This window comes from Vicugna pacos, chromosome X (assembly GCF_048564905.1).
Source record: "Vicugna pacos chromosome X, VicPac4, whole genome shotgun sequence".
Classification (NCBI taxonomy): Eukaryota; Metazoa; Chordata; class Mammalia; order Artiodactyla; family Camelidae; genus Vicugna; species Vicugna pacos.
The window spans coordinates 4,155,073-4,181,371 of record NC_133023.1 but is presented as its reverse complement, the minus strand read 5'-3'; the positions used below and the strand labels follow the sequence as shown (position 1 = coordinate 4,181,371).

At 51.0% G+C, this 26,299-nt stretch overlaps 2 protein-coding genes across 10 annotated transcripts in view; one reads left to right on the top strand and one right to left on the bottom strand.

Annotated features, from left to right (window-relative positions):
- STS (steroid sulfatase) overlaps positions 1–15,863 on the bottom strand; it is a 371,683-nt gene extending 355,820 nt beyond the window's left edge. For 3 of the 8 annotated variants that reach the window (XR_012067470.1, XM_072956014.1, XM_072956009.1), the window contains exon 1: positions 115–315. Coding sequence is in view for 3 of the 8 variants with exons in the window: in XM_072956014.1 (XP_072812115.1) it covers positions 115–179 (65 nt within the window). In the remaining 5 variants the exon portion in view is untranslated. Of the gene's footprint in view, positions 1–114; positions 316–3,331; positions 3,484–15,529; positions 15,663–15,802 lie in introns of those variants that run through there. The other 5 variants (XM_072956013.1, XM_031671240.2, XM_072956010.1 and 2 more) reach the window with 5 other exon arrangements.
- The window catches only part of PUDP (pseudouridine 5'-phosphatase), a 114,769-nt gene continuing 103,429 nt past the window's right edge, over positions 14,960–26,299 (top strand). The window contains exon 1 of one of the 2 annotated variants that reach the window (XM_031671241.2): positions 14,960–15,136. In XM_031671241.2, the coding sequence (XP_031527101.1) occupies positions 15,067–15,136 (70 nt within the window). In that variant the 5' untranslated portion in view covers positions 14,960–15,066. The remainder of the gene's footprint in view (positions 15,137–26,299) is intronic. The other variant, XM_072956026.1, reaches the window with a different exon arrangement.

Below are 26,299 nucleotides of genomic sequence, written 5' to 3'. Positions count from 1 at the left end.
GCACAAGTCAGTGCCTACAGCAACGCATCTTCCAGCGCTGCAGCTGTAAAGGAGATGCCCTGTAAAGGAGATGCCCTGATGCCCCATCTATCTGTGGACAAGACACACCCCCACCTGGAACCACGAAGACAGGAACGCTGGACCCGGCACCCATCCGGTTCCACCTGCGGGGTTTGCATAAGAGTTGGAAGTCAAGCCGGCTGCCCGAGATGAGCCCTGCGCTGTGTCTTCGCCTGCACTTCCTCCTGGTGATAGGCATTCAATCATCCCTGACGTTGGCACTTGCAGTATTCGCCAAGTTTGGTTTCCCGTCTTGGACACCCTGAGAGGTAAGAAGGAGTTTCTGTTTCATCATCGCTACCTCTTTTATCACCTGCATCCCAAGGGTGCTAGGTAAGAGTTCGCTGACTCAGTGACCAAGTTTTACAGGGTTAATCTCCAAACAAGGCGTGGATTTTCATCAGAAGACAGGAGGCAAACAAAACAAGGGGGAGGGCGACTGGTCTGGAGAACACGGCTTACGAGTTTTACCCACAAATTTTTAATGCCTGTTTCATTCAATCGTTTAAGGGATGCCTGACAATACTGTTTAGGTTTTAAATCCAAACAGGAGACATTATGCTGTTTTTTTTCCTTTCATGCGCTGAAAGCTTTTACATTTCTGAGTCCTGATAACATCGGTTGTTACATTATAATCTCATTATAAATGAATATGGGGCAATATCTCAGTTGGCAGACACGAATGTTCCTGTAAATACCAATTCGGAGAAATAATTTGTCAAGTATCATCATGTGTTTAGTGAACACATAGACTGCCCCTGGCAAATAATCACAGAATGCAGCAGTCGTTCCATAAAACAGTTTCACCATTTTACATGACATCGTCTTCAACAATTGTTTTTATCACCCCTCTAATTCAGAGTGCAAGCCTTAGCACAAAGGATAGAACTGATGTAGGCGTGAAATAGGGTGATACTCGGTTAAGAAGTAAATTAAACTTTTTTTTTTTAAAAAGAAGTAAATTAAGCAAGAACTGTATGTCATCATTCATGCTGATCGTTCACTCACAAGATAAAGATGGAGAGTTAAGCTGAAAGGGGTTACACACATTTCTTAGTCCATATCTTTTGGGGAAAAAAAACCATACATGGGGTTGGTTCATAACAGGTAGACTCCATGTGGCAGGCACCACAAAGGATACGTTGTCCCAGACGCTGACTTTCTGTAATCGATACACATTTCCAGAACAGAGAAGTTGATTTGTTTTTTCAGGCTCAACTTTTCAATTTTTTGTTTTGTTTTGAAATCAGTAAAAGAAACCGGGTCCTAGAAGCTGCAATGATCTAAGCGGCGGCAAGTTTGGGAATTTCTCCTTTTTGTTTGTTTGCTGGTTGGTTTAAGTATATGGAAATTATCGCACAGCTAGCACATCTCCTTTGCGTGAAATCCTGCACCATACACACTAATTGTAGTAAAGTTACCTACTCCCCGCCCCCTCGATGCCAGGGAAGAAAAGCAGACTGCTCTGGAAGATAGTGTCCACTGAAATCTAACCGAACTTCGTTAAGTGGCCTGTGACAAGATTATAAACGATATGAAAAATAGCATTTTAACATTTGGCCATTGACTTCAGGAAACAGTTTGCCTATACAAATGTTTAGTTTTTAATATATCTGACCCTCACAGGGCTGTCAGAATTAAACCACAATGAACAGGAAAGAAAAGGGAAAAGAATGCAGCTGAGTGCTAAGGCAGACCCCCTTGGCCAGAAGTAACAAAAATGAATGCTAGAGATCACGTGCAGAATTTCAAGGGGCCAACAGACTAACAGTCACGCACACAGGCGAAGTGGATTTTGCAATTACCAGCCGCCTTAAATGAACCAAATAAAGCTCCTAAAATTGATACTGGAGAGGTTGATTTGTGAACCCCAGACTCATTCCTTTGTTAATGCAGCTCCTTCAGAAAGACAGCCCAGGTAGCCAAACACAGCCCCAGACGCTGCAGGAATCAACAGCACGTCCGAAAACCCAGCCCGCGCAGCCACGGGAAGCGCTGGACTCCACGGTGCTGAGGACAGATACACTGATCTACGTGCGTGCCTCTCAGGAAGGCAGGAAATGTGCTTCTTTTGCACTTTCCGGGACACAGATTCTGGTGGCTCATGGCAGATTTTGCATTTGTATATTTAAATGGAAGGATTTAGATGTGACATGAAGAGATGGTTTTTTAAAAAAAGTGGAAGGGCTATTAACTCCTCAAACTTGTATGTTTTAGAAAAGCAAGAGGCGGTAAGCTTAGAAGGACACTGATTTTCCATTTGATGACAGGGGTATCTTCTTTCTATTCACTGGCTCTAGTTCAGAAGCAGCGGCTTTAAGATTTTGGTGAGTAAAAGTATACTCAATTTCTCTTGTAAGTAAATGATGGCACAAAATGTATACTCACTTCCTCTTAAGTTTCTTAAGTTTCTAAGCTCTCCATCACGCTTTTTTACCATGCTGTGTTTCCAAAATACCACTTTCAACAAGACAAAGAAAGAAGGAAAGAAGAGAAAGAGAAAGAAGGAGGGAGGGAGGAAGGAAGAAAAGAAAGAAAGAAAGAAAGAAAAGAAAGGAACAGAAGGAGGGATTGAGGGAGGAAGGAGGATGGAAGGAAGGGAAAGAAAGAAAGAAAGAAAGAAAGAAAGAAAGAAAGAAAGAAAGAAAGAAAGAAAGAAAGAAAGAAAGAAAGAAAGAAAGAAAGAAAGAAAGAAAAAAGAAAGAAAGAAAGAAAAGAAAAGAAAAGAAAGAAAGAAAGAAAGAAAGAAAGAGAAAGAAAGTTAAGAAAGAGAAAGAAAAGAAAGGAACAGAGGGAGGGATTAAGGGAGAAAGGAGGATGGAAGGAAGGGAAAGAAAGAAAGAAACAAAGAAAGAAACAAAGAAACAAAGAAAGTAAGTTAAGAAAGAAAGAGAAAAGAAAGAAAGACAGAGACAAAGACTACGTGGCAAGCTTTCCTCTCCCTGAAGACCTCCGTTTCAGAGCAAACAAATGAATACGTATCAGATAAACTGTTGTAGGTGGTTTTACAACTTTTCAGAAAATGTCACGCTACAGATTAAAAAACATTCTTTCCTGAGTCTCACACCACACAGTTTAAAAGTCCATCTGCCATAGCTAAGACTTAAGTCTTACCCCGCGTGCTACGTAACTTGCAGAAAGGGACCAAAATAGGAATCCGCTGACGTCCTTTGAAGTCGCGCCACTAACCTATCCCCAGTAGCCATTTTCTGCCATCGTTTATCTCAATAGCTTAGCAGACGAGATGCAAAAAAAACTTAATCCAACTCACCAGTCCTTCGGGGGCTTTCGAACAGAGTCAGTCATTCAGCGAGAGACTCACACAAGACGCCTTTTCCGCAGGGATCTCGCCCAGCTTTTCCGACAACCGCCCTGGGCAGCGCTCCAGCCAAAAGCTCCCGGGCTTTGAACAGTCATTGGACAGCCTGGCAAAGTTATACTGACCAGCACTGGTCATAAAGTCATCACCAGATAATTGGTGAATCTATCATAAAAAAGTTATTTAACTGCCCATGTTTCTCCACAAGGTCTTCCCTCCTGCCCACGAGCTTCCTCTATAAATCAGAGGGGAGCCACACTTCCTGAACTGAGTAGTCACCCCGTGGCAGTCATCAAAGTGGCACACCTCCTCGCTCTGAATACTTCACTGTCATCTTTATCTGTTGGTGCCACGATATTGGGAGGGGAAGTGGAGGGGGATGGACATTTACTCAAGAATACGTCGCTGTGCACTGGCTCCGTGCACTGCAGGGAGGTGGACACGTGTTGTTGGACATGGTGGGGTGGGGACACACGTGGGGACCACTGCTCTCCTATGGGGAGGAACTCGGGGCCCGGGTCAGGGCTGTCAGGGTGAGGGCTGTGTTCTGGATGCTCCGTGCACAGTCTGCTGCCCAGAGGTCCGGCATCCCTTCCCGTCCCGTGTCTGACACGCATGCACGTGGCACCCAGAGCCCCGAGGAATGCATTCTCTGCCAACACCCAGGGTGAGGAAGTCAGCCTGGCCGCCCTGAGGCTCGTGGGTGGAAAGCAGGCATCGGGTCGACACAGAGGAAGTCAGCCTGGGCGTCTCTGCTCACACACCTTAGGGACACTTCCCCAGAAAAGATAACTTCCAGCGTCTCTTAGATTAGCATGTCTCCTCCCATCATTATTTTGTTTTCTTTAGGTTAAAAAAAAAAACAAAAACAACAGCGTAAAGACTACCTCTCCATCTCTGCTGTCATGATTCCACATCTATAAATAAAACATGGCTTATTTTTAATTATTTCGTGTGCCTCCGGCTCTTGGCAGGCACTCACTTAATTAATACATAATGGAGCCGGTGATGATATGTTTCTCATTCTTAATGGTGACCCAGGAGGACAGTACAGTGAAGCCCGAAAAAAATATTTTAACCTGAATAAGCATGAGTCAGACGTCACCAAAAAGTGACATTTAGTCTTGGGGAGCAGGGGGGCGGTGGGGGTGGTGTCTCTGTACACCTCGTTGGAGAGACGGTTTGTACCAGCTGTGGTAAAAATGCCAGCGTGTCCTGTGATGTTTCTGGTCACTGAATGCTTGAGGGCTCAAAGCTGAATATTCAGTTTAGCAATTCTAAAACTCTGCAGGTTTAATTCAGGGCTAAGTCACCCTCAGTTAGGGTGAGGTTTGGCTGGTCTGGGAGGGGAGAGAATGAGGAAAGAGCTCCCGGCGTTCTGATTTATCACTCACCCCACCTCCAGCTGCAATCTGGTCCGTCCCTGCACGGAATGCGGAGGGAAAGATAAGGCCAAAGGGGCAGAGCGGTCCCTTCCAGCAGGTACCCTCGGGACATGGCTTCAGGACGCTGGAGGCTGACCGATCCCCGATGGGGCATTCCTGCGAGCTGTCCCAGCCGGACCTCTCCCCATCTACAACTCCTGACGCTGGGGGTGGCTCCTTCTTGGTTGGAGCACCCCTCCCTCCTTCCAGGAGTAGAAGTCCTAATGGGTGCAAAATTCCCACCTGTCAGTCCCCATCGGTCACCGAGGTCAGCTGGTCGTGCATCTGCGAGTCTCTGGCCTTGCAGACTTTGCCAGCCTGGGCACTCAGGTGGGTGGTGGCCCCTTGTGCCCCGAGGCACAGATCAGAGCTCACCCTCTCTAAGGGGTCTCGCTGAATCATCCTTACTGGGTGGGGGGTGAATAGAGAAGTGAACCACCCCGGGGAGGGACAGGATCCCAACGCTGTTCACAAGCCCCTCCTCCCTCCTTCATTTACGCCTTTGCTGCTGGAACACACAGCGCACACGGTTTCCGGCTGCCTGCACAGACGACTCCTCGGGGACTTGGTTTTCTCCACACCTCAGCCACGGCTCTCCAGTTAGTACCTTGTCACCATTTCTATTCCCCCGGAAGGCTGTATCTTAGAAACTGGAAGGAGGCCTTGGAGTCCGGCCGCGGGCCAGCTGTGTGACCCCGGGAAAGTACGCTCTCGGGTCTGCCGCGCTCCAGGTGAGGTTATTCACCGGAGGTCATCGACCAGGCCACCGCGCCTGCGACAGAAACAGACGCTCCTTTCTGGCCAATTTCAGAGACTGAAAGCGAAAAGACGGCACTTGACGGGACTGTGCTAACCAGTGTGATCCGAGGTCGGGGAAGGGGGAGGCGTAGAGACGACACTGTCCAGGGTGGGAGTCAGGTGAGCTGTGACATGCCTCTAACCACGCTGACCACCAGAGGAGCCCCCCCCCCCCCCCGGTAACACCGCGCACGCCTTCTCACTCTGCACTCTACAGAGGAGGGCCCAGGGGAGAAACAGTGGGTGGAAAGTTCCAGAGTGCCCTAGGACTCGGGCATGATGCAGTCAGTCAAAGACTTGCAAGCAAAGACTCCTTCTACAAGGTTGAACCTAACGACCAAGGCCTGGTCACGGGGGCCTCAGTGAGAGGAGCCAGCATCTCAAGGCGGACCAGGCACCCGGGAAGGAGCAACCTGGTCCTCGTAGGAGGGCCCTCTCTTGGCTGGAGGGAGCCTGGGGCCCCCGGATCCACTGTGCAGCTGCCCTGTTAGGATCTACAATTGCCTTCCTCTTGTCTCAGCTGCAGCGGCTTGGATCATCCTGGATGCACGGGCTCAGCTCTGCATACCCTCCAGCTGGGCTCAGCTCTGCCCCAGCAAGACACTGCCGCCTACTAAAGCCCAGACGTGCAAAAACGCCACAAGCACTCTCCTGTCTCCGGCCTGGAGACCTTCCATGGGGATTAAACATGGAATCGGTCTTGTCCAGCAAAGGGCAAAAATGCATGCAACCGCCACTCACAGAGTCCTCCCCCCATGGGCTGCGTGCAGCGTGGACGGGGGCCGAGTGTCCGAGGAGGACGCAAAATTCTGGGCCATGTCAGGGCGAGTGTTTCTGGTTATTTGCAGGTTTTAGTTATCATGCACGGCCGGTTCTTCATAAGCTGGGCTAATCACAGCCCTGTCCGTGATATACTGCTTTTGGGAGCTTGAAGTTATAGCTTTATTATTAAACCCAAAATTGAGCCCTAGTAAATTACCTTCCTTTAAATGGCATTCTGGTTCCTTCAGGAGGAGGGAGTGATGGGAACTGACTGCCCTGGAGGTGGTTTCGGGGCACATGGCCGTAGGAAATGGGGCTAAAATATATGCTTTTTAAATGTTATTCTTTACACATTCATGTAACAGCAGCCAACAAACATACTCAACCAAAATACGCCCACAAAAGCACAGAATACATTGACTGCAGCCGCGTCGTCCGTCTGCTCCGTTTAACCTATTACAGGACTCTCAAGCCTGGGCAGTCTTATTACACGTGTAAACACACCATGCGTTGTAGAGAAAGAAATTTCACCTTAAGTCTCTTAATGCCACACACATAGCTATTTACTCATAATACAGGATGTTACATTAAGTCAACTGTGTTCCAGTGATAAGTAATGACTTTTTCCTCTTAAGTCCCTTAAACCCTCCCACTCATATTCTTTCTATATAACATAAGTAGGTGAGTCTTTGTAAGTTGTATTTAAATCTTACGTAAAGACAGTTCCTCATGATTCTTACAATCACATGCACAACTCAGTTATTCACATATACAATGTAAGTGTGTGCGCATGTCTACATATATAGATACACAAACACGTGTCCCGTTCCTCTGATGATCCCTAAAGTCGTCACTCTTTGAGGTACTTCAGATTCCCATTCTGTACAATTTACTGCGTAATTTTACTCTTATTTCAAAGCTCTGGGTGTCCCAATGACTTGCTCAAATCCCAGATTCACAGTAATGATGCTTCAGGACAGCTGGTAGTTAGAGAGAGCCAGAGGGTCCCAGTGGACCGCAAGCACACTGGCAGTCTGGCATTTCTAAAAGCATGTTGGGGGCAGGGTGGGGGATCCAACCTAAGGGCAAGTTCACAGATACGACGTTCTCGTGAAACAGTGTGTGTTATTTGTTTGGGAAATGCTAGATTAAAAAGAACAAACCTGGGGAAAGCATCCTTGACCTCAGGTACAAAGACTTTTGAGTGGACAGGTGGCTTGCGGATCCAGGAGAGATGGTGCAAGGTGCGCTGCTTTTTCCAGGCTTCTGTCATCTTGGGGAGGGGGGGAGAGAGGAGGCAGCCAGCAGCCCTGGTGTCACTCCCCGCTGCTGTCTGCTTAACTGAGGTTGGCTGGGTCAGGCCACCCAGGAGTGAGGGGGCAGCTGAACAGCAGAAACCCCCCTCTCTGGGCCTGGCTGGGCTAAGAGCTGCTCAAATAAATAAGGGCACAGTCGAGCACCATGGCTGCTGCCTGACGCTGCCTTTATGGAGTTACATGCAAATGGTGGAAGAAAGAACCAAACTAAAATACTACTTCTGTTTATTTTTTGCACCTTTCTTTTTCCTTTTTTTTCTCAGGTTTTTGCTGGTGGTCTCCAAAAGATAGACAGACAGATACATAGATAGGCAGACAGACAGACAGACAGACAGAAAGAAAGAATGCATAGATGGGTGGATGGATAGACAGACAGACAGGGATAGATGTGAAGATAACAGCTGGAAAGAGATGGAAAAATACAGACAAATACAGATAGACAGATACAGTCATGAATATATTCGATTTTCACAAAAGATGTCTTTTAGGCTTATGGGTTTTATTACTTACGCACAGTCTAGGAAACTTTAAAATCACAGAGAAGAATCTAGAAACAGATAGTTCCGCCTGTTGGTTCCTTTACAGGAAGCCAGACGCCACCCTCCCTGTGCCTTCTCAGGCGTGTGACCTGGGGCGACAGACTTAACTTCCCCGCAGCTCCGATTCCTCCCTTATCTGACAAGAAAAATGACGTGGGCTGCCTCTCGAGAAAGAAGAGATTGTTCCTAACGCAGCAAGGACGTTCCCATCGGCTGAGGGTTGGTGGAGATGACTACAGGGCTTAGGAAACAAAAAAGCCACTCTGAACCACGCACCAGGCATCCTGTGTCCTGGGGGTGCTGCAGACCTGCCTGGAGGAAATCTTTCCGAGAACTGACAGGGGGCCCTGCAGCTCAGACAAGCCGCCGCGTGGAATCACGGCCCTACCCACGAGCCGGGGGCCTCCTCTGGGGCAGCACTTGTGCTCGGCGAGGCCGAGCGGTGATGCTACCGGGGACAGGAGGTTCTGCGCTCGGGGCCCCGGGCAGTCCGCCTGTGAATGTGGGCAAGAGGCAAAAGGGACCATGGTGCCAGCACCTCCAGGCACGTCCGTCCACCGTGGGCACCAGCACCCCAACACTGCCCACAGCCCCTCTTCCACACCAGCTGTGTAGGAAGCCTGAGCTTCTGGGTTTCCCAGCATCGTCAGGGAAAGATCCACCCATGTGCCCATCCTGACTCTGAATGCAATGCAGAAGCCAGTCTCCTCAGGCTGGAGGGAGAGGCCAAGGCGCGTAAGCTCCCCATGGGTGGTGCAGAGCACAGCCTACAGGGACCTGCCTGCGGACAGCTGCAGAGAATGGCTGTCCCCGGCCCGACCTACCACACTACATCCACACGGGGTGGGACCCGCATCTCGCAGACCAGAAGAGGAGGGTGGGGCTGACACAGGTCATGGGGGGCGGCAACTGGAGAGACAGAGCCCAGTTCTCCCAGGAGCTGAGTGACCCTGGCACAACTCTGTCACCTCACTGTCTGGCATCGCTGAGGAAAGGGTTAATTAGCAGGACACGTAACGTTTGTTTTACAAGCACAGAGGGACACACTGTCTGAGCAGCAGTGAGCAAGATTTTGTCAGGAGGATGATGTAAAATGAATCAGTGAAGTGGTTTAGCTGTACAAGGAGTCTGTTTTTAATTTCCCTCTCTCTCTTGAATTCAAGACAGAATGCTCTTCGAATTGCACTGTGAATTCTTGGGAGCCAAGGGATACAGGAAAGGTTACTGCAGATGCAGGGCACACCCTCTGAGATCTCACCCTGCTTTCCTGCTTCACTATGGCCACTGGGATTACATATACACATGCGATTCCATAAACACGTGTGCATGTGTGTACGGATAGATCAATCGATCCATATATAGATGGATGGATAGACGGATGGATGGATACGTAGATGGACAGATGGATCGATGGATGGATGGGTGGATAGATGGGTGGATGGACAGATGGATGGACAGATAAGACTTATGGGCAGATGGATGGATGGGTGGATGGATAGATAAGATGGATGGATGGATACATAGATGGACGGATGGATGGATGGGTGGATGGACAGATGGATGGATGGATGGATGGATAGACAGATAAGACAGATGGGCAGATGGACGGATGGATAGGATGGCTGGATGAATAGATGGATAGATAGATAAGATGGATGGATGGATGGATGGATAGATACATAGACAGATACACAGACAGAGAGGTAGGTAGGTAGGAGGAACTACTGGCAGCTAGTCGGTGGAGACCAGGGAGGTGGAGACCTACAGTGCACAGCATAGCCCCCTGCCGCCCCCATCCTGAAAATGAGTGTATTAGTCTGCTATGGCTGCCATGACAAAGCACCACAGAGTAGATGGCTTAAACAAAAGATATTTACTGTCTCCCCATCCTGGAGGCTGGAGTCTGAGATCCAGGTGTCAGCAGGGCTGGTGTCTCCTGAGCCCTCTCCCCTTGGTGTGTGGACGGCCGTCTCCTCCCTGTGTCCTCAGTGGACATCCCTGTGTGTGTGTTTGCATCCTGATCTCCTCCTCTTATAAGGACATCAGTCTTATGGGATCAGGACCCAGCCTCATGACCTCATTGTACCTTAACTGCCTCTTTAAAGATCCATCTCCAAATACAGTCACTTTCTGAGGCCCTGGTGGCTAGGGCTTCAACACAGGAATTCTGGAGGACACGAGTCAGCCCGTAACAGTTTTCCTGTCCAAAATATCAACAGTGCCGTGGGGGAAATCCCTGAACTAGGGGTACGCAGGTGACTGGCTTACGGAGGCTGTGAAACCTCAATTCAGCACTCATTTATTTCTTTGTGACCCTTCCTGCCTGCTAAGGCCCGTGGGGTCACCTGCAAAGTCTCCTTGTCCAGCTCGCCACTCTGCCCTGAAGGCCGCCATGGCGCCATGTCTAGGAGAGAAGGACAGCGCACTGGACCCTGAGGCCAGAGATCTGCAGCACAACCTGCCCTTCCAGTCCTCACAGGCACGTCTGGACGACTGATTACAGAGATGTCAGCTTCATCCCCTGCCCCCAGCCACACAGTCCCCTGGCTTTAAACGCCAGGAGAGGTGGACTCATGCCTGTCACCCTTTCTCTACCTCAGTCGTAGTCCAACTGCACCTTAGGACAGGTGGCAGGTGCATGAAGGGCCCCCGTGAGCCTGTGGCTGAGAAGCTTCCGGGATGCAGGGCTCTCAGCACAAAACTGAAAAGTCGTAGGCACACCAGGACAACATGGTCACTCTATACAGTACAGAAGCAAGTAAGGGACCAGGGTTACCCATTTTTTAAAGAAGTGAATGGAGAGAGGGGGAGGGTATAGCTCAGTGGTAGAGCACATGCTTAGCATGCATGAGGTTCTGGGTTCAATCCCCAGTACCTCTGTTAAAGAAAGAAAGAAATAAACCTAATGACTTCCTCCCACCCACCCCCAAAAACCCCACAAGAATAAAGAGAGAATATATATTTTCTTAAACAGCTGAATAGAGAAAGAAAAGACACACTCTATGATGGACTGAACGCCTGTGTCCCCATAAAATCCACAGGTTGAAGCCCTAACCCCAAATGACACGGTATTTGGAGGTGGAGTTTTTGGAAGTACACTTCTGATACCAATTCCAAATGCAGAGTTTTCCAACACCAGGAAGCAATTCTCCGACAGCAGCTGGGTATCCTACAATACAACTCAATTCTGTCTACCCTGAGACAGGATCAGACCCCACAGCGTGAGGGCTCAGTCCCACAAGACTGCCCACCACGCAACCCTCAATCGAAAGCCACCTGTGCTTCTGTCAGACCAGCTTTAGAGTGGAGATCCCCACAACCCCCTCCTAGGGTTTGATTAATCTCCCAGAGTGGCTCACAGAACTCAGCAAAACAGCTTACTTACTGTTCACTGGTTTTGTATGCAAGAATGTGATTCCGGAACAGCCAGATGGAAGAGGTGAACAGGGCAACGTACAGGGAATGGGTGTGGAGCCCCCGGGGCCTCTCCTGTGCACCACCCTCCCACGGCCTCCACCTGTTCCCCAACCTGGATGCTCTCTGAACCCCGTCTTTTGGGGTTTTATAGAAGATTCATTACACGGCAATATTGACTTTATCATTGGCCACTGGTCATTGACTCAACCTCCAGCCCTTCTCCCCTCCCTGGAGGTTGGGGGTTGAACTGAATGGTCCAACTCTCTAATGACATAATTTGTTCCTCTGGCAACTAGTCCCCATACTTTGATGCTTTGCAAAAGTCACCTTATTAGCATAATAAAAGCCACCTTGATCTCTTTCCTCACTTAGGAAATTCCAAGGGTTTTAGGAACTGTCTGAAATGGAATGAAGACTAAATATATATTTCTTATAAAACACAAGGACTAACTGGGTCTAGGTGAGGTCATGAGGGTGGAGCCTCCACGATGGAGTTAGTGCCCTTACAAAAACAGACACCAGAACTCCATCCCCACCTCCCCACCCCGTGAGAGGATACGGAGCGAAGGAAGTCATCCAAGAACCGAGAAGCAGGCTTTCTCCAAGAACCAAAATCTGCCAGTACCCTGATCTCAGACTTCCAGCCCCCAGGACCCATGAGAACTACACGTCTGTTTCTTTAAGCTGCCCAGCTCATACTTCGTTACAGAGGCCCGAGCAGACTGATACACTCTCTGAGTAAGTGTCTCCCATCTGCAAGGTCCAAAAGGAATTTCCAAGTCTCTGAAACTGACAGATCACGACTCTTAGAACTGACCTAAGAGGTCATTGGTTATTGTGTCCTGTTTAGAGTTTGATCTTATTAAATAGAAAGAAAACAATATATCTATATATGTATGTATATGTATATATACACTTTATATATGTGTATGAAATGCCTTATGTATGGATGGATACACACATAACGTACATAAGGAAAACAAGTAAATATAAAATACAAATAAAATTATGTATATATATATACAGGATGTGGCATATACATGGATATATATAAAGAGTGTCAAAGTTTCACTTAAGATATCAGTACTCTGATGCCTGCTGTCTGTCGCCTGCACTGCAAAGTTTCAGTCTGCTTTTGTGAGTTCTCCGGCTAAAGGATTGCTAAGCATGAAACCAGGGCGTCTGACATCTTCACCACCTGCATCTATGTTGTTTGCTTATTTTTGCAGCAAATCTTTAGGAAGCTTCAAAACTCAGGCAACTCCCGAAGCTCCTTCTAAAGGAGCCCACTTTCCCCTACACAGAGATCTACAGCTCCGTCCTTAACCTTGCTGTTTCAAATTCTCATTGCTGGCACTGGAGCTTCCCTCCCCCCCCACCATTTAAAAATACTCCTTTTATCTTAGGAATCAACAGATGCAATGCTGATTATAACAGGGAGAGAAAAATAACTCTCTCCTTTGTGTGTTCATTTGTTTCCAAGAATAGAAAGCAACCGGGAGCAAGGGTTCTAAAGGTTCCAGTAGGTGGGCATGGACATAAAGTAGGCGCCCAATGTTTGTGGAATAAACCTGTCACAGGCTGAAGAAAATAAATTATGTAGAAGTTTCAACCTTCATTACCTCAGAATGTGACCTTATTTGAAGACAGGGTCTTTATACAAGTAATTAACTTAGCATGTGGTTATACATATAGATATGACCAGTATCCTTATAAAAAGGGGAAATTTGGACATAAAAATTGATGCACAGAGAGAAGATCTGTAGAAGAAGAAAGCCATGTGCAAGCCAAGACAGAGGTCTGGACCCAATCCATTCCTCCCAGTCCTCAAGACAGTAAGCCCGTCTACACCCTGACCTCAGCCTTCTGGCCTCCAGAAGTGGGAGGCAACACCCTCCTTTTGTTGAGACTAACCTGTCTGTGTGCTTGGACACAGCAGCCTAGCACATCTGGGCCACAGTCCCCTCATAAGGCTTTGATAGACTGCCTTCTGTGAGGTCCAGTGTCCTCAATGGGAAATCATGATTGGACTAAACCAGGGAATGCCTCCTATTACCACAGCTCTAAAAATATAAATTAAGTGAGCATATACTATTTGCCAGTACTAAGAGATGCACCTGCCCTGTGTCATTTCACACCCACGAGGAAACAAGAGACACCGGGGTTTACTGCCGACCACTGCTACACTCGTACTGAATCCCGGTGTCCCCTAGTCCACAGCTTAGGCACTTAACGAGAAATACACGCCCACATTTTAAAGTCTCTGGAACTTTGTTATTTCTGCTTCTTGAAAGGGCCTATCTTTATATTTAAACGTGCATGCCAACTAACACTAAATAGAAACAGGAAGAAAAAAGCTATTTCTGAGACTTGCGGGAAAAAAAAGAAAGGGAAAAAGAACCCCCCTTCCCAACCCCAGTGCTTTTCAGGTTGCGTTCAGAAAGTTTGGGGGGAAAAGAAACCTCAGAGCAACCAAAGACAGATGAGACATACAAGGCAAAAAAGACAAGGCATTTAAAAAAGTCTTATTAGGTCGGCCTTTTCCTATCAAGAGTTCGGCGGGAGGAGCACACCGGGAGAATGTAGCAGCCAGGGATGCTCCAGGATACAGGCGGGAGGGCTGCGGCCCCGCACGCCACTGCGCATGCGCCCTGAGAGGTCCGCGGGGAGTCGGGCGGGCGAAACAGAACGGGAAGCCTGTCCAGGGTCCAGGGCTGGACGAAGCTACCGGGGTCCCCACAACTAAGGCCACTTGGCTGTCCACTTACTTGGTGGCTCTCAGGAATGCCAACCTGAGCACCTTTGCATCCCTCCTCCCAACAACGCGGTGCACCGCAGTCCCTCCGAGCCCTCCCTCCTTCCTCACTCCCTTTCCAAATTCAGGCCATTGCCTTTGCCCCGAACCCAGACTAGGCACTCGGCTCTGCTCGGCCCCTTGAAGGAGCATCCCAGCTCATATATGGGTGTGAAGTGAGGGTGCGGGGAGGTGGATGCGGGCAAACTTGTCGCGCCCGCCCGCGCCACTTCTCAGCCCCGCGGTGACGGGATGGGTAACTATGATAGGCGCGCGTGCGCGGGACATTCCGGCGAGGCCCGGAGCGCGCGTGCGCGGGAGCGGCTCCGGGCGCGCAGGCGAGGACGCCTTCTGAGGCGGCCAGAGGCGCGCGTGCGCGGGGCGGCTGCCGCTCAGGGCGCGCGATTTTTGAGGAGCCGCGCCAGGGGGCCAGAGACGCGCGTGCGCAGAGCTGCGCGGGGCGCGCGAGGCTGCCCGGAGCGCGCGTGCGCGGGAACAGCTCGGGCGCGGGCGCGAGGAGGCCCGGGGCCACGCGTGCGCAGAACGGCTCGGGGCGCGCGGGGAGGCCCGGAGCGCGCGTGCGCGAGTCGGCAAGCGCGCCTCCTCCCCGCCCCCACCCGGCCGAGAAGTCTGCACAATGGCGGCGCCCGAGCCCCCGCCGCGTCCCGTCACCCACCTGCTCTTTGACATGGACGGCCTCCTTCTGGGTGGGTAGCCGGCGGCCGCCTCCCGCGAGGACTGTCAAGGAGGGCGCGGGAGGGGGGCGCAGTCCCTCAGGGCCCCGGGTCGCCGCGAGGCGGTGTCTGGGACCCCCGCGCGGGCGGGCGGCGGGCGCGCCGGGGTCACGTCACGCCGGACGCGCGCGGGTCTGAGGCGTCGACGGCGCCCGGGGCACTTACTTCCGGCGGCCTCGCCGCGGGTGGGGACGGAGTGCGTGGGGGGCGGCGCGCGACGGCGCGTGCTCGGGGACCACCGCGCGGGCTGGAGATTTCGGTTCCGCCTTGTGGGCCGCGGGCGCTGCGTGCGCAGCCCGGCCTCAGTTTCCCCATCTGCTCCCTGGCCTCCAGGGCCCCTGCCGGCTTGCCCCGAGATGCACGCACCTTGCTTGTAGCATCCTACAGGGCATGGTCCTCCACCGGCCGATGTAGGGGCATCTGGCAACGTCTGGGGGCGTTTGGAGTGACTTAGCGGGAGGGTGGGAGTTGTCGGCATCCGAGGGGTAGCGGCCTGGGATGCTGCTGAACCTCGTGTCGTGCACAGAACTGCCCCGCACCACGCAAATGCTCCAGACCCCAGTTTCTGTAGTGCGGAGGTGGTGGGGGAGCCCTGTAAGCGGACTGGCTGGTCAGAGTGACTCCCTCCACGGACATCACCTGGGTGCTGCTTTGCAGTGCAGATCACAGGTCCCCACCCCGCAGCTGTCCAATCAGAATCTGCATTTTCACCCAGTGCCGGAAAGTTCGCGATGCACAGTCCATGCGTGTGCACCTAACAGTCCCGTAGTCGATGGCGGTAGGCATGAACTTCACCAACCAAGAGGAATTCAAAGAAAACGCTCGATTTATAAGAGAGCTGTCCTGAGCGCGCCTTAAAGCTTAGGCATACCTTTCATAACAATGTGAAGCATTATAGTGTTTTGAAACGTGTTCTGATCTCAGAGCCTCTGGGAGGCTTAATAGGGTTGTAAAAATTTCTGCATACTTTATGTAGACTTTTGACCGGTGGACATGTAGATACATTAGTGCTTCATCTCATAAAATTCTGCAAGGGGGGAGGAAATATTTGCATTGACTAATTGAAAACAAAAACGGTGCAAGCCAGAGAGGTAGAGTTACTTGCCCAAGGTCACACAGCTAATAAGGACCAAAGCTGAGGAATGACTCCAGATCGATCTGATTCTAAATATAAGTGATGTTGTGCTTATGTTATATGGTGAGTGTGACCTTGCCCCTGATGAGCATATGGCTCACCGGTTCAGGAGTAATGAGACTGATTTTTTTTTTTAAGACACACAAAAAACAGTCTTTTCATTTTATGGACCCAGAGATATAAACACATAAATTCCTAAGGGGGAGAATAAATTCCCGTAGGTGTCACTAATTGGTGTATGCAGTTACTAAATCTGAAATGACTCAGTTTCAAAAAGCTTCTGGGATTTGTAAGTATAGTTTGTAGACATGAGTTTTCCTGCTCAGGTGGTCATGTTAAATTGTCAGATTCCTTAACCTCTAATGAAAGGTCCAGAGGACCTGTTGTGAGTCTCTTGAATTTAAAAGCAAACCGAGATTTCTTATTAAAATTGAAGTTATTTAACTTTTAAACGAGCTTGATACTTCCTCCCGACCCAAGATTCATACATAGCCATTCCGTGGAGCTGTGACTGATTTAAGTGGTGATACCTGCAAGGGTAGTTATCAGCCAGGGCTCCTGTTTGCTAGTTAGGGCAAGCTGAATGGTTGGTCAAGCACTGAGGTCTGACACTGTTACCCAATCCTCTAAACTGGTCAGACAAACAAGAATTAGTGACCTTTGGCAAGATAAGACGTAGCCCTTTTTCCCTCTTCATTTTCTTTCTGCCCTTTTCCTCCTTTTTGTCTTGACTTTTCTTTTGAGCTGGGAAGGCCTTGCAGAACTTTCTCAGAAATTCACCTTTGCTTTTTCTACTATTTTACAGAATGTCTGGTATGAAACACTGCTTTCCAGCATGTGCTACTTTATCTCATTTAATCTACCTGGATTATACCTGCTCTAATTCTGAAGCACCTGACTTCAGTCTGTTTGCTTAGGAATGTATCACCAGTTCTTTTTCCAGGAGGCCTGCTTTTCAGAAACTTGAATGCATCTCCCCAGGATATTCTGTGAACGTAACCTGTTTGTTAAAGAAACCTTGCATCCTCAGGGAAGTGAAACTGAAAACAGAGAGTTGCATGCGGAATTCTTATAAAATGTATAGAAGGGAGAAGCTTGTTTAACCAGAGAGGAATGAGGAAGTAAGTTGTGATTTTTGGAAAAATGTTGCCTGGAACACCAGTGTACCTTCTGGTGCATTTGAAATGTTTGGTCCCGTTGTCCTTTCAATCAGAAAGGACCCTTTGGAATTCTGTTCTTGTTGACACAGGTCACAGTCAGCTATGAGCTAAGTCATAATTTTGGCCTTCAGATGCCAATTAGAGACAGAAAAAGGGGACTGAGATTATTTATGAACAAGGATAAGATTTCGAAGGAAGACAAAGACAGGTATTAAACAGTGTCTCAGCTCCCGAATAGGGAAGATTATCGAGTTCATTAAATAACTGAAGTTGGGAGCACCAGAGGTAGGTCCATTCTCTTTAAGAGACAAGGAAGTCTGTGGTCTAGAGTCGTGCTGTCTCATTGAAGTAGGACCATGCAAAAGCAACATTAAAAAAGCAAAAAGACACAGATGGAATGAACTTGAATGGTACCCTTTTTCTGTCCTAACAGATCCAAAATATTATTACTCCACACAAGCAAGAGAAAAACCATTGAGATCATTTATGCTCATTTTTGTTACCTCGCCTTTGGAATCTCTGTGTATTTGACACTCACAGCGCATCTCAGCTCAAACTATCCAGGTGTCAGGGGCTCACTGGCCACGTTTGGCCAGTGCCTACCATTTCGGACAACCCAGGTACAGAGCTTTAGGAAGCAACTCACTGATGTCTTCTGTTGAGAAGGTGGAGGGTGGCTGTTAAAGAATATTCAGAATTAGGAATTCTGTGGTCTACATAAAATATGTTTTCTAGGAGCCTGATACAGTAATTAAATCCTCAAAAAAAAATCAGCCAAGAAAAATGAAAAGCTTATTTTCAAATTCTTTAAAAATCAGCAGAAAAAGCAGTAAGATAGGTCTGTGAGGGGAAATGCAAATACTTGCAGTGTTGATTATAATTCACCTTGTCTCCATAAATGCACAAGGGTTGCAGGATTTTAGTGGGTGACACCTGGCTTCTGCTTGGCCTTCAGCTGAGGAGTAGAGGTCCTGTTCGGTACCTGTTTGTACTCCCGTAGCATCGTACCTGCCAAGTCAGAGCGCTTGAGGCTGTCTGGAAGTGACTGTTTCTCTGCATGGGGACCGGGAAACCCCATACACTCAGCACAGGCAGGATCGCTGCGGTGCTCGGGGAGCTCCGGGAATGACTGGCTGACCGAACCAGCGCACTGCCAGGCCCAGCCTGGGTCGGAACCCTCCCACCCTGCGGGTCTCCTGCTCACCCCACCTGGGCTCATTTCCTTACACACTGGAGGGATCATCCACAAAGCTCATGACAAAAATAGAGTTTTCCTTATGGCATTAGCACATGCCCTTGATCAATTTTCAGAAGAACCTGTGTTGTATTTGACCTCTCGGAACGTGTATGAGGTTCCAGAGTGGAGGTGATGAGCTTTGCAGTGTCTGTTGGTCCTTATCCCGGAATATGAGCGAGTCCAGGTGTTCCCAGAGCGTCTTGGCACTGTCTCAGGAAGGTAGCGCAGAGTAAAGGATCGCTCGTTGGAGACACCTCGGTATGTGGTGACTGCCTTGGCGCTCCCAGAGATCCCTCATTCTTCATTTGGAGACTCCCCCCCCCTACTTTTTTGTGCACATTGCGGTCTCACTCTGGATGTCAGGGCAACTGTGTTATGGTACCTCCCCCTTCTAACTGCCCTGGGCCCCCCCAGAACTCATGACACACACTTGGGTTTGATGTCACCTTGACAGGTGACATTTAGGCTTCTTCCACACTTGCCCAGGAGTTGGCTGAAATTCGGAGGCCAGCCTGAGGCCTTGTGGTCGAGCAGAGCCCACACAGCAGGGGGCCCTGAGTCCTCCGTTCTCAGTTTGGAGTAAGATGCTGGCAGGGGTCAGGGAAGGATGGAACAGGCTGTTGTGTGTCACAGAAAATTCATCCATAGTGAGAAAACAACCGAGGGAGGACTGAAGTGGGTAAACTCAGGTCCCATCGGCTGTGCTTCCCAATAGACCTGAGCCGTGTCAACCTTCAGTGTGCTCCTGTGGTTAGAGGTTACTGGCCCGCCACAGCTGCTCTGGCTTCTAGAATAACTGAGAAGAGGGTGAGGCCAGAACTGTAAAATTCCACAGACAAATGCGAGTGTCCTCCAGCTGGCTCCGTGGCTGAACTGCTCTGCAGGTTCCTGTGGCTGCAGGCGTGAAATTTCTCCCTGTGCTTTCTTTTCTCCTGGCTTCCTCATGTGCTCTTCTTTGGAACCCTCGCTGCACAGACGGGGTGTAATCAGTCACGGGAGAGCAGTCGTTGCTCTCCCCTGGAAGCTGTTTCTCCTTTCTTCTCCTTGGACAACCGTGCGTTGGGGATTCCTCAGTCCCTTTTGTCTGTCTGATGATTCACTGCTCACTCTCATTCTATTTCTTTCATTTTTTAAATTCTGTGTTCGTTTGTTTTTCCTTTTATTTTTTTTCACTCTATTTCTTTTCATTTTTCTCTTTTATTTATTTATCTTTTAATCGGCAATAATGCATCAACTATGCTCTGTCATTTTTCAGGGGTAGACGGACATTGAATGCAGTGTAAAACAGCAAGGGAAATAATGCCCCCAAGGAAACACTCATTACACAGATGCCGACTTTTCAAACCTTTGGGGGGGATGTTTGAAAAGTGACGGATACGTAGCCTGTAGCTGGAAGGTTCAATGTGCCAGGATGGGTTATGTTGGAAAATACATTTCTCCCTTTCAGTTATATGGGGAGACCAGTGACTCAAAATTGCAGCATTTGATATATTGAAAGGTTCACTGAGTTGTGCTAAAATGGGGCGTGAGGGTGGGGACAGCCCTGGTTTAATGGTACATATGTCTGGTTTAAAATTGTCTTCAGGGTGCCTGAGGAGAAATTTCTCAAAAATATGCTAATTGTAACATCTGCATTTCGGCTTGAGAAATGTTTTCCCCCTTGGGCTTTGCGGGCTGAATTGCCATTCTTGCAGCTCTTCTCATACCTTTTCAGTGTGTGGCAGGTACATCCCCACCTTCCTTTGTGCCCTGGCGTCCTCACGTCCTTCCCTGGGACGCCTCGGGTCAGCAGCTAAGCGTCTGGGTGCGGAGTGTCTGCGCGGAGAGGGGCCCACGCGGGGAATGAGGACGGTCTCCTCGCACGCCCTGGCCTGGCGGGCAGTTCCATTGGCCTTGCTTGCGGCACTGGGCCGGGCCAGGCCGCTGGTGACTCTTGACTCCCCTCTGTAGGCCTGGAGACCAGGAACAGACCCAGGAGCAAAGCGAAGTCTTTGCGGCTCCCAAGAGGCTGTCCAGTCTGTGCGTGAAATGGGAGCATGTGTTCACAGTTGGCACACCTAAGCTTAGCTGGGGCCTCGGAGACAGAAGCCAAAATAAGCAGCAGGCTCCCCTCCCTCTCCTGTCACTGTCGTGTCCCTGATGAGAATGGGGCACCTGTCTGCTCTCTGGACCAGCACTGGCCCTCGGGCAGAACTGCCTTTTGTGGCGGGAACGTATATCCGAGCTGCCTGCACGGGAGCCACAGATAGCACTTGGGCATATGAGATGCGGCTCATGCAACCGAGGAATGAACTTTTCATTTCATGTAGTTCACTGAGTTAAAGTTTAAGTAGCCACCGTGGTGGACCACACACCTCTCGAAGTGTGAAGTCACTCACTCTTTTATCTGTTGAGCAAATATAGTGCCAGGTGCTGTAGAGGATTCAAGACAAGTCTCTGGTTTTTCATGCGCTTGGTGTCCAGTTGGGACGTGGACCAGTGACTCGATAAGTGCTGCTGATGAGAGTGGCAGGGACATGATATGGGACAGAGCAGTGCTTTGAACCGAAGTCGCTGGGAGGATGTGATGCCAAGGACAGGCGGCTGCAGAGAAGTGGATATTCCAGACCAGGAGCAGGGATGGCAGAGCAATAAACATGTTCTCTGAAGCAGAGAGGAGATGACTTTTATCAGGCAGAGAGTTGCATCTGAAAAAAAAAAAAAAGAAAGAAAGACTTCTTACTGATGGTTGTACTGAAATGTGGAGGTGAGGGTGGCCTCTCTGGCTGGCTGACAGTACTGTCGTGTTTTCCAAGGGTGGGCTCCAGGGGGAGGTGATGTCCCTTTAGCATGTTTTAAACTAGAAGAGCTCCCCCCCACCGCCCAACCGCATGACCGTGTCTTCCCCCACGACACTGACTTTTGGAAGAGTGCAGGCTGGTGATCTTAGAGGATGTTCTCCCTTCTGGATTTGTCTGGCTGTTTCCACGGGGTGTCACCTCGCTTGTTCCTCCGTCCCTTGTACTTCCTCTAATCTTCCTCTTGGCACCCCCCCGTTGCCTTTTTGGGGAGATGTCACATGTGATCGCTGCCCTCACCCTAACCCCACCCCCACCAAGGCGTCTCGTCATCATGGAATGTCAAGACAGCTCTTGTCTTCTGAGGATGTTTTGGTGAGAAGCGAGGACTCTGAGGGACCAGGTGTCGGCAGTGACCACAGACTGCCTTCTGTCTGCAGCCCACGGACCTTGTGCCAACAAAGGGAGCGGTGACTTACGTGTCGCCAGACCCACGAGCCAGCTTTCCTTATGTTTCCAGAGCTTTCTGCATCACGGGCCCCTGCCCTGTGCCGTCCTAGGGAAACCGTCTCATTGGCTTCACTGCCCATTCCTCCTGTTGCTTCCTCTCTGCTTCTGTTTGGGGCCCTGTGACTCTGCCTTGGTCCCCTTCTCTCAGAGACCTCTTGTGGGCCCGTGGCCTCAGCGAACGCTCTTGCGCTAATGGTCCTTGGCCTCCGTCAACTGCCCTCACCTCTCCTTGAGCTGTGTCTTCACTTCCCAGCGACCGACGACGCGGTATTCCAGCCGCAGGCAGCGCAGAGACACTGGGCTTCGAGCGGAGCCCGGGACTCTCTGCCGGACCCGCTGTCCTGCACCCACCGTGAGCTGCGCACCTGGACACCAGGACTGACGCCCCACGTCTTCCAGCCCTCGCCCCCTCCCAGCACTCAGGTACTTGTCTCTGAACGTCTCAGAGCCGTTTCTGTGTCACTCCCGCTGCCTTCCTTCCTGCTCTGGTCTCATCCTCAGGTCATAACGGTTAACGTGGATCGAGAGCTTTCATCGTGTGCTCTTGGCGCGTTGCGGGTCGCCCCGGCTCCCTCGCAGCAGGCTGCTGGCACGCGCTGATCGCTGTCTTTGCCCGTTTTGCAGGTGAGGGAGCCGAGGCTTGCTGAGGTCAGGCCACTTAGCTTCAGAGGCAGTGGCTGACAGACACGGCCCCCACCCCCTGCCTCTTCTCACCTCTTGAGGGAAAGACGCTGCAACGTGCCAGACTCAGGTGTTCTCTAGGGCACTTCTGTCCCTTCCGGACATGTTGGTGGCAGTTGTTGAATTTGGGTGCTCCGGTGGGCAGAGCCGCAGAGTCCTGGGCTCAGTGTATTTGGGTGAAGAAGGCTTTGTGCGAGGGTCCATCACACCAGGAGCTTGTCCCTAGACTGTTCCTATGTTCCCTTGTCAGAGGAATTGGAGCATGAGCCGGTCCCTCCGTACCCTCCCGGAGAAGGAGCATTCGTGTGGATGGAGGTAACCCTCGACCCGACCTGTCGCGCATCCTGTGCCCTCTCCCGCGAGCTGGGCTTCTTTTCTGCTTGTATGTGTGGTCGTAAGACAAGCAGGTAAGTCACCTCGGGGTCTGCCAGGTGCAGCTGGATGGACGCGTTCCTTCCCGGAAGTCTGAGCGTATCTCAGATCCCATCTTGTCCAGCCGGTCTGAGAGCAGCCTGATAGAAGCATTTAAAGTCGCCTCCTGGGTCATTTGGGCCAGACACGCAGGGATTTATTGTGGCTTAATGCTGCCAGCTTGTCGGCAGGTCCATCTGGATGGCTGTTGAGACTTTGCTTGGGGACAGAGCTTTACCTTCCAAGGGGATTTATGGAAAGCATGGTAGGATGAGTCCACCAGGGCTGTCAAGGCGAGAGAAGTGTTCAGGGTGTTCCCTCGGCCCGTGAATCCCACAGGCTTTTGCAGCAGGCCCGTCAGATGCCTAGTTCCGAGAGTGGCGCAGGGTATGGAGACAGCGGATGGGGCGTGGGCTGCGGTGGGGGAGGCACGCATAGTCCGACCCACTGCCTGGTCACTTACCTGCTAAGCTGACCCAGCCTCCCTGGGAGCCAGGAGAAGGAAGTATGCCGCCGTCCAGGGCGCCTCCCAGAAGATGGGATTCAACCTGGGCTCCGTGGCAGGGCTGTCGGAGTCGGTGGGGTGGAGAAGCCGGAAGGGCCGGGAGGGCACTGTGTGCAAGTCCGAGCGAGCAGGGGGTGGAGGAGAGGTGGCCTGTGTGTGACCCGAGAAAGGCAGGAGCAGGAGTCTTGGGAAGGGGACAGGGTACGGTGAGCCCTTGTGCCCTGGTGGGGAATGTCGGCTTTATCTCCTGGGCATCACACGACCTCGTGAGCAGGGGGTGCCCTGGAAAGGCGTTTGGCAGCGTGCATGACTAAAGCCTGGATGCTGAGAGGCTGGCTCAGAGGCTGTTGCAACGATCCAGGGGGAGATGCCAGGCTGTGTTTGTGTCTTAGCACCGCTGCCACAGGTTACCACAAACTGGGAGACCAAAAGCCCTAGAGATTTATTTTCTTACATTCTGGAGTCCTGAATGTCCACAATGAAAGTGTGAACAGGGCTGGCTCCCTCCAGGGGCTCCAGGGGAGAGTCCCTCTTGCCTCTTCCAGCTTCTGGGGACTCCAGGCGTCCCCGGGCTGGTGGCTGCCTTCCTCCTGTCTCTGCCTCCATCTTCACGTGGCTTCTCTCCTCTGACACCTGTCGTGGCATTTACGACCCGCGCAGACAGTGCAGGATGGTGTCATCCCTAGATCCTGCACGAAGTCACATCTGCAAAGACCGTTTCCCCAATACGGTCCCGTTCCCACGTGCCAGGACGGTAGCGCAAGGGGGTATCCGTTGGGGGCCCCCATGCATCCCCTTCAAAGACGCCCAAGGGTGGACGTGAAAGAAGACCAGGCGCCTGACTCACGGGCTGCAGAGCTGGTGGCCGGGTCTGGAGGGACTGAGGGAGAAGGAGCTGGTGAGGGTTCCTGTATGACTTGTTCTGAAGCAGAGAGCAGAGCAAGTGCTGTAGATGAGTGATGGTTCTCCACGCAGGTGTGCGTGTGTTGAGTTTCAGCCACCTGAAAGTCTGGGCGACTTTTAGGTGGACATCATGGATGGAAACTACCATGGTTTCCCATTTGAAACAGACACACAAGCCTTGGTGCTCCCAGCCTGCAGAGAAAAGCGAAACAGCTGGCCATTCAGCTAGACCCAGCTCTGGGCAGTGGCAATGCCTAGAAGCTGTTTTCAGTTTACGTTTTCAAGCCCCCTTTCCCAGGTGTAACACACAGGCTCATCCAGGTGGGCAGTTGGTCGAGGAAGGAAGGATGTGGAAATGTAGGGATACTGACTTAGGCTAGCCCGTTTCACCGTGTGTTGTCTTTTGTTTTGCGTCGAAACAGAGAAAAATTGATTCGGCAGCCAGGAGGGCGATGGAACACAGGGAGCAGGTCGGGGTCCTTCCTCACTGTCGGGCTTCCCGGCGGCCCACCCCGCCGTGCCGCCGTCACCCCAGTGCAGACTCTGCCATTCTGGGTTCGGTCTTTGTGGACGTGTCCGTGTGCGGGGTGGTTTAGCGGCGGGCTGCCCCAGGGCTTCCACCCACTGGAGATCATTTTCCGGAGAAGGGAGGGGAAAGTGTGTGGTGTGGGACAAACACCACCGTGCTCTCAGCACGCGGGATCACCCTGGAAAGTAACGCTCACGTGGGGCGGTGCTCTCGGCTCGTTGTACTCCCCGCGGTTTCCACCCGCCGACCGACGCTCCCTCCGTCAGAAGGGCGCAGCGAACACCCGTGCCGCCATCGAGGGTGACGATTTCGGTGCTAACAAGCTGCCTTCCTTTGTGTTGCCCGAGGGGCATCCTTAATGGGTCTCCATCCTTGGACAAGGAAGAAGATCACGTTCTGAAGTAGAAGTCCCAGTGGTTAGACAAGGAAATAGTAAGTACGTGGCACTTCCGCGACGGGCAGTCATTGCGGGTGACAATTTCTCCCTGCAGTTCCTCTTTGCCGTGGGGCCGTGGGGCGAGCTGAATGGTCCAGCCCGCGGAAGGCACAGCGGAGCTCTGCCCGGCTCCTGGGACTGGAAGCAACTCCACGAGCAAACCATTGGCTTCCAGACCCAGCTCTCTCCACGAGGGTCGGGATGTGGGCCGCTTCCATGGACCGTTCGGTTCTGAGCCCTTAGAGCAGCGTCCAGACGCGGGGTGTTTCATCGATGGAGAAACCCAGGTCAGTTAATGCCTACTTCTCCGAATGGATGGGTGAAGGTCACATGGCACGTCAGGGAAGGCTGGACCCAGTACATCAGACTATCCCCTTCTCTCCGCACTTCATTTTTGGTACAACGCAGGCCGTGTGAGATTAGAACCAGACGTGTCCCTCGCTGTGTGCCCTGGCATCTTTCCGTGGTCCTCTCTGTCATTGGTGAAGTGTGGGGTACAGCTCAGGGCATCCTGGCAGCTCTCCCTCGTAGACTTTTTGCTCTCCTTAGGTTCAAAGCCGTGGCTGCTACAGCTGCCAATGGCTGAGGACTCTCTGTCCCATCTTCCCATGCTCGAGGTACCTTCAGGTTATCACATCGCCTGCAGGAGCTGAGTCCAGCTGTTTCTAAATGCACTTAGACTTAATACACACGTTGCTGGTTACAGAAAAGAGATAGTGGGAAACTCATAATCCAGTATGTACGCACTCGTTATTGTGCGGTGATTACCGCCGGCCCTGCTCTTTCATCTGATGGCCATCTGAGCTTTGCCCACATTATTATTCGTGTGCGTGGACACTAGCGTGTGAATGA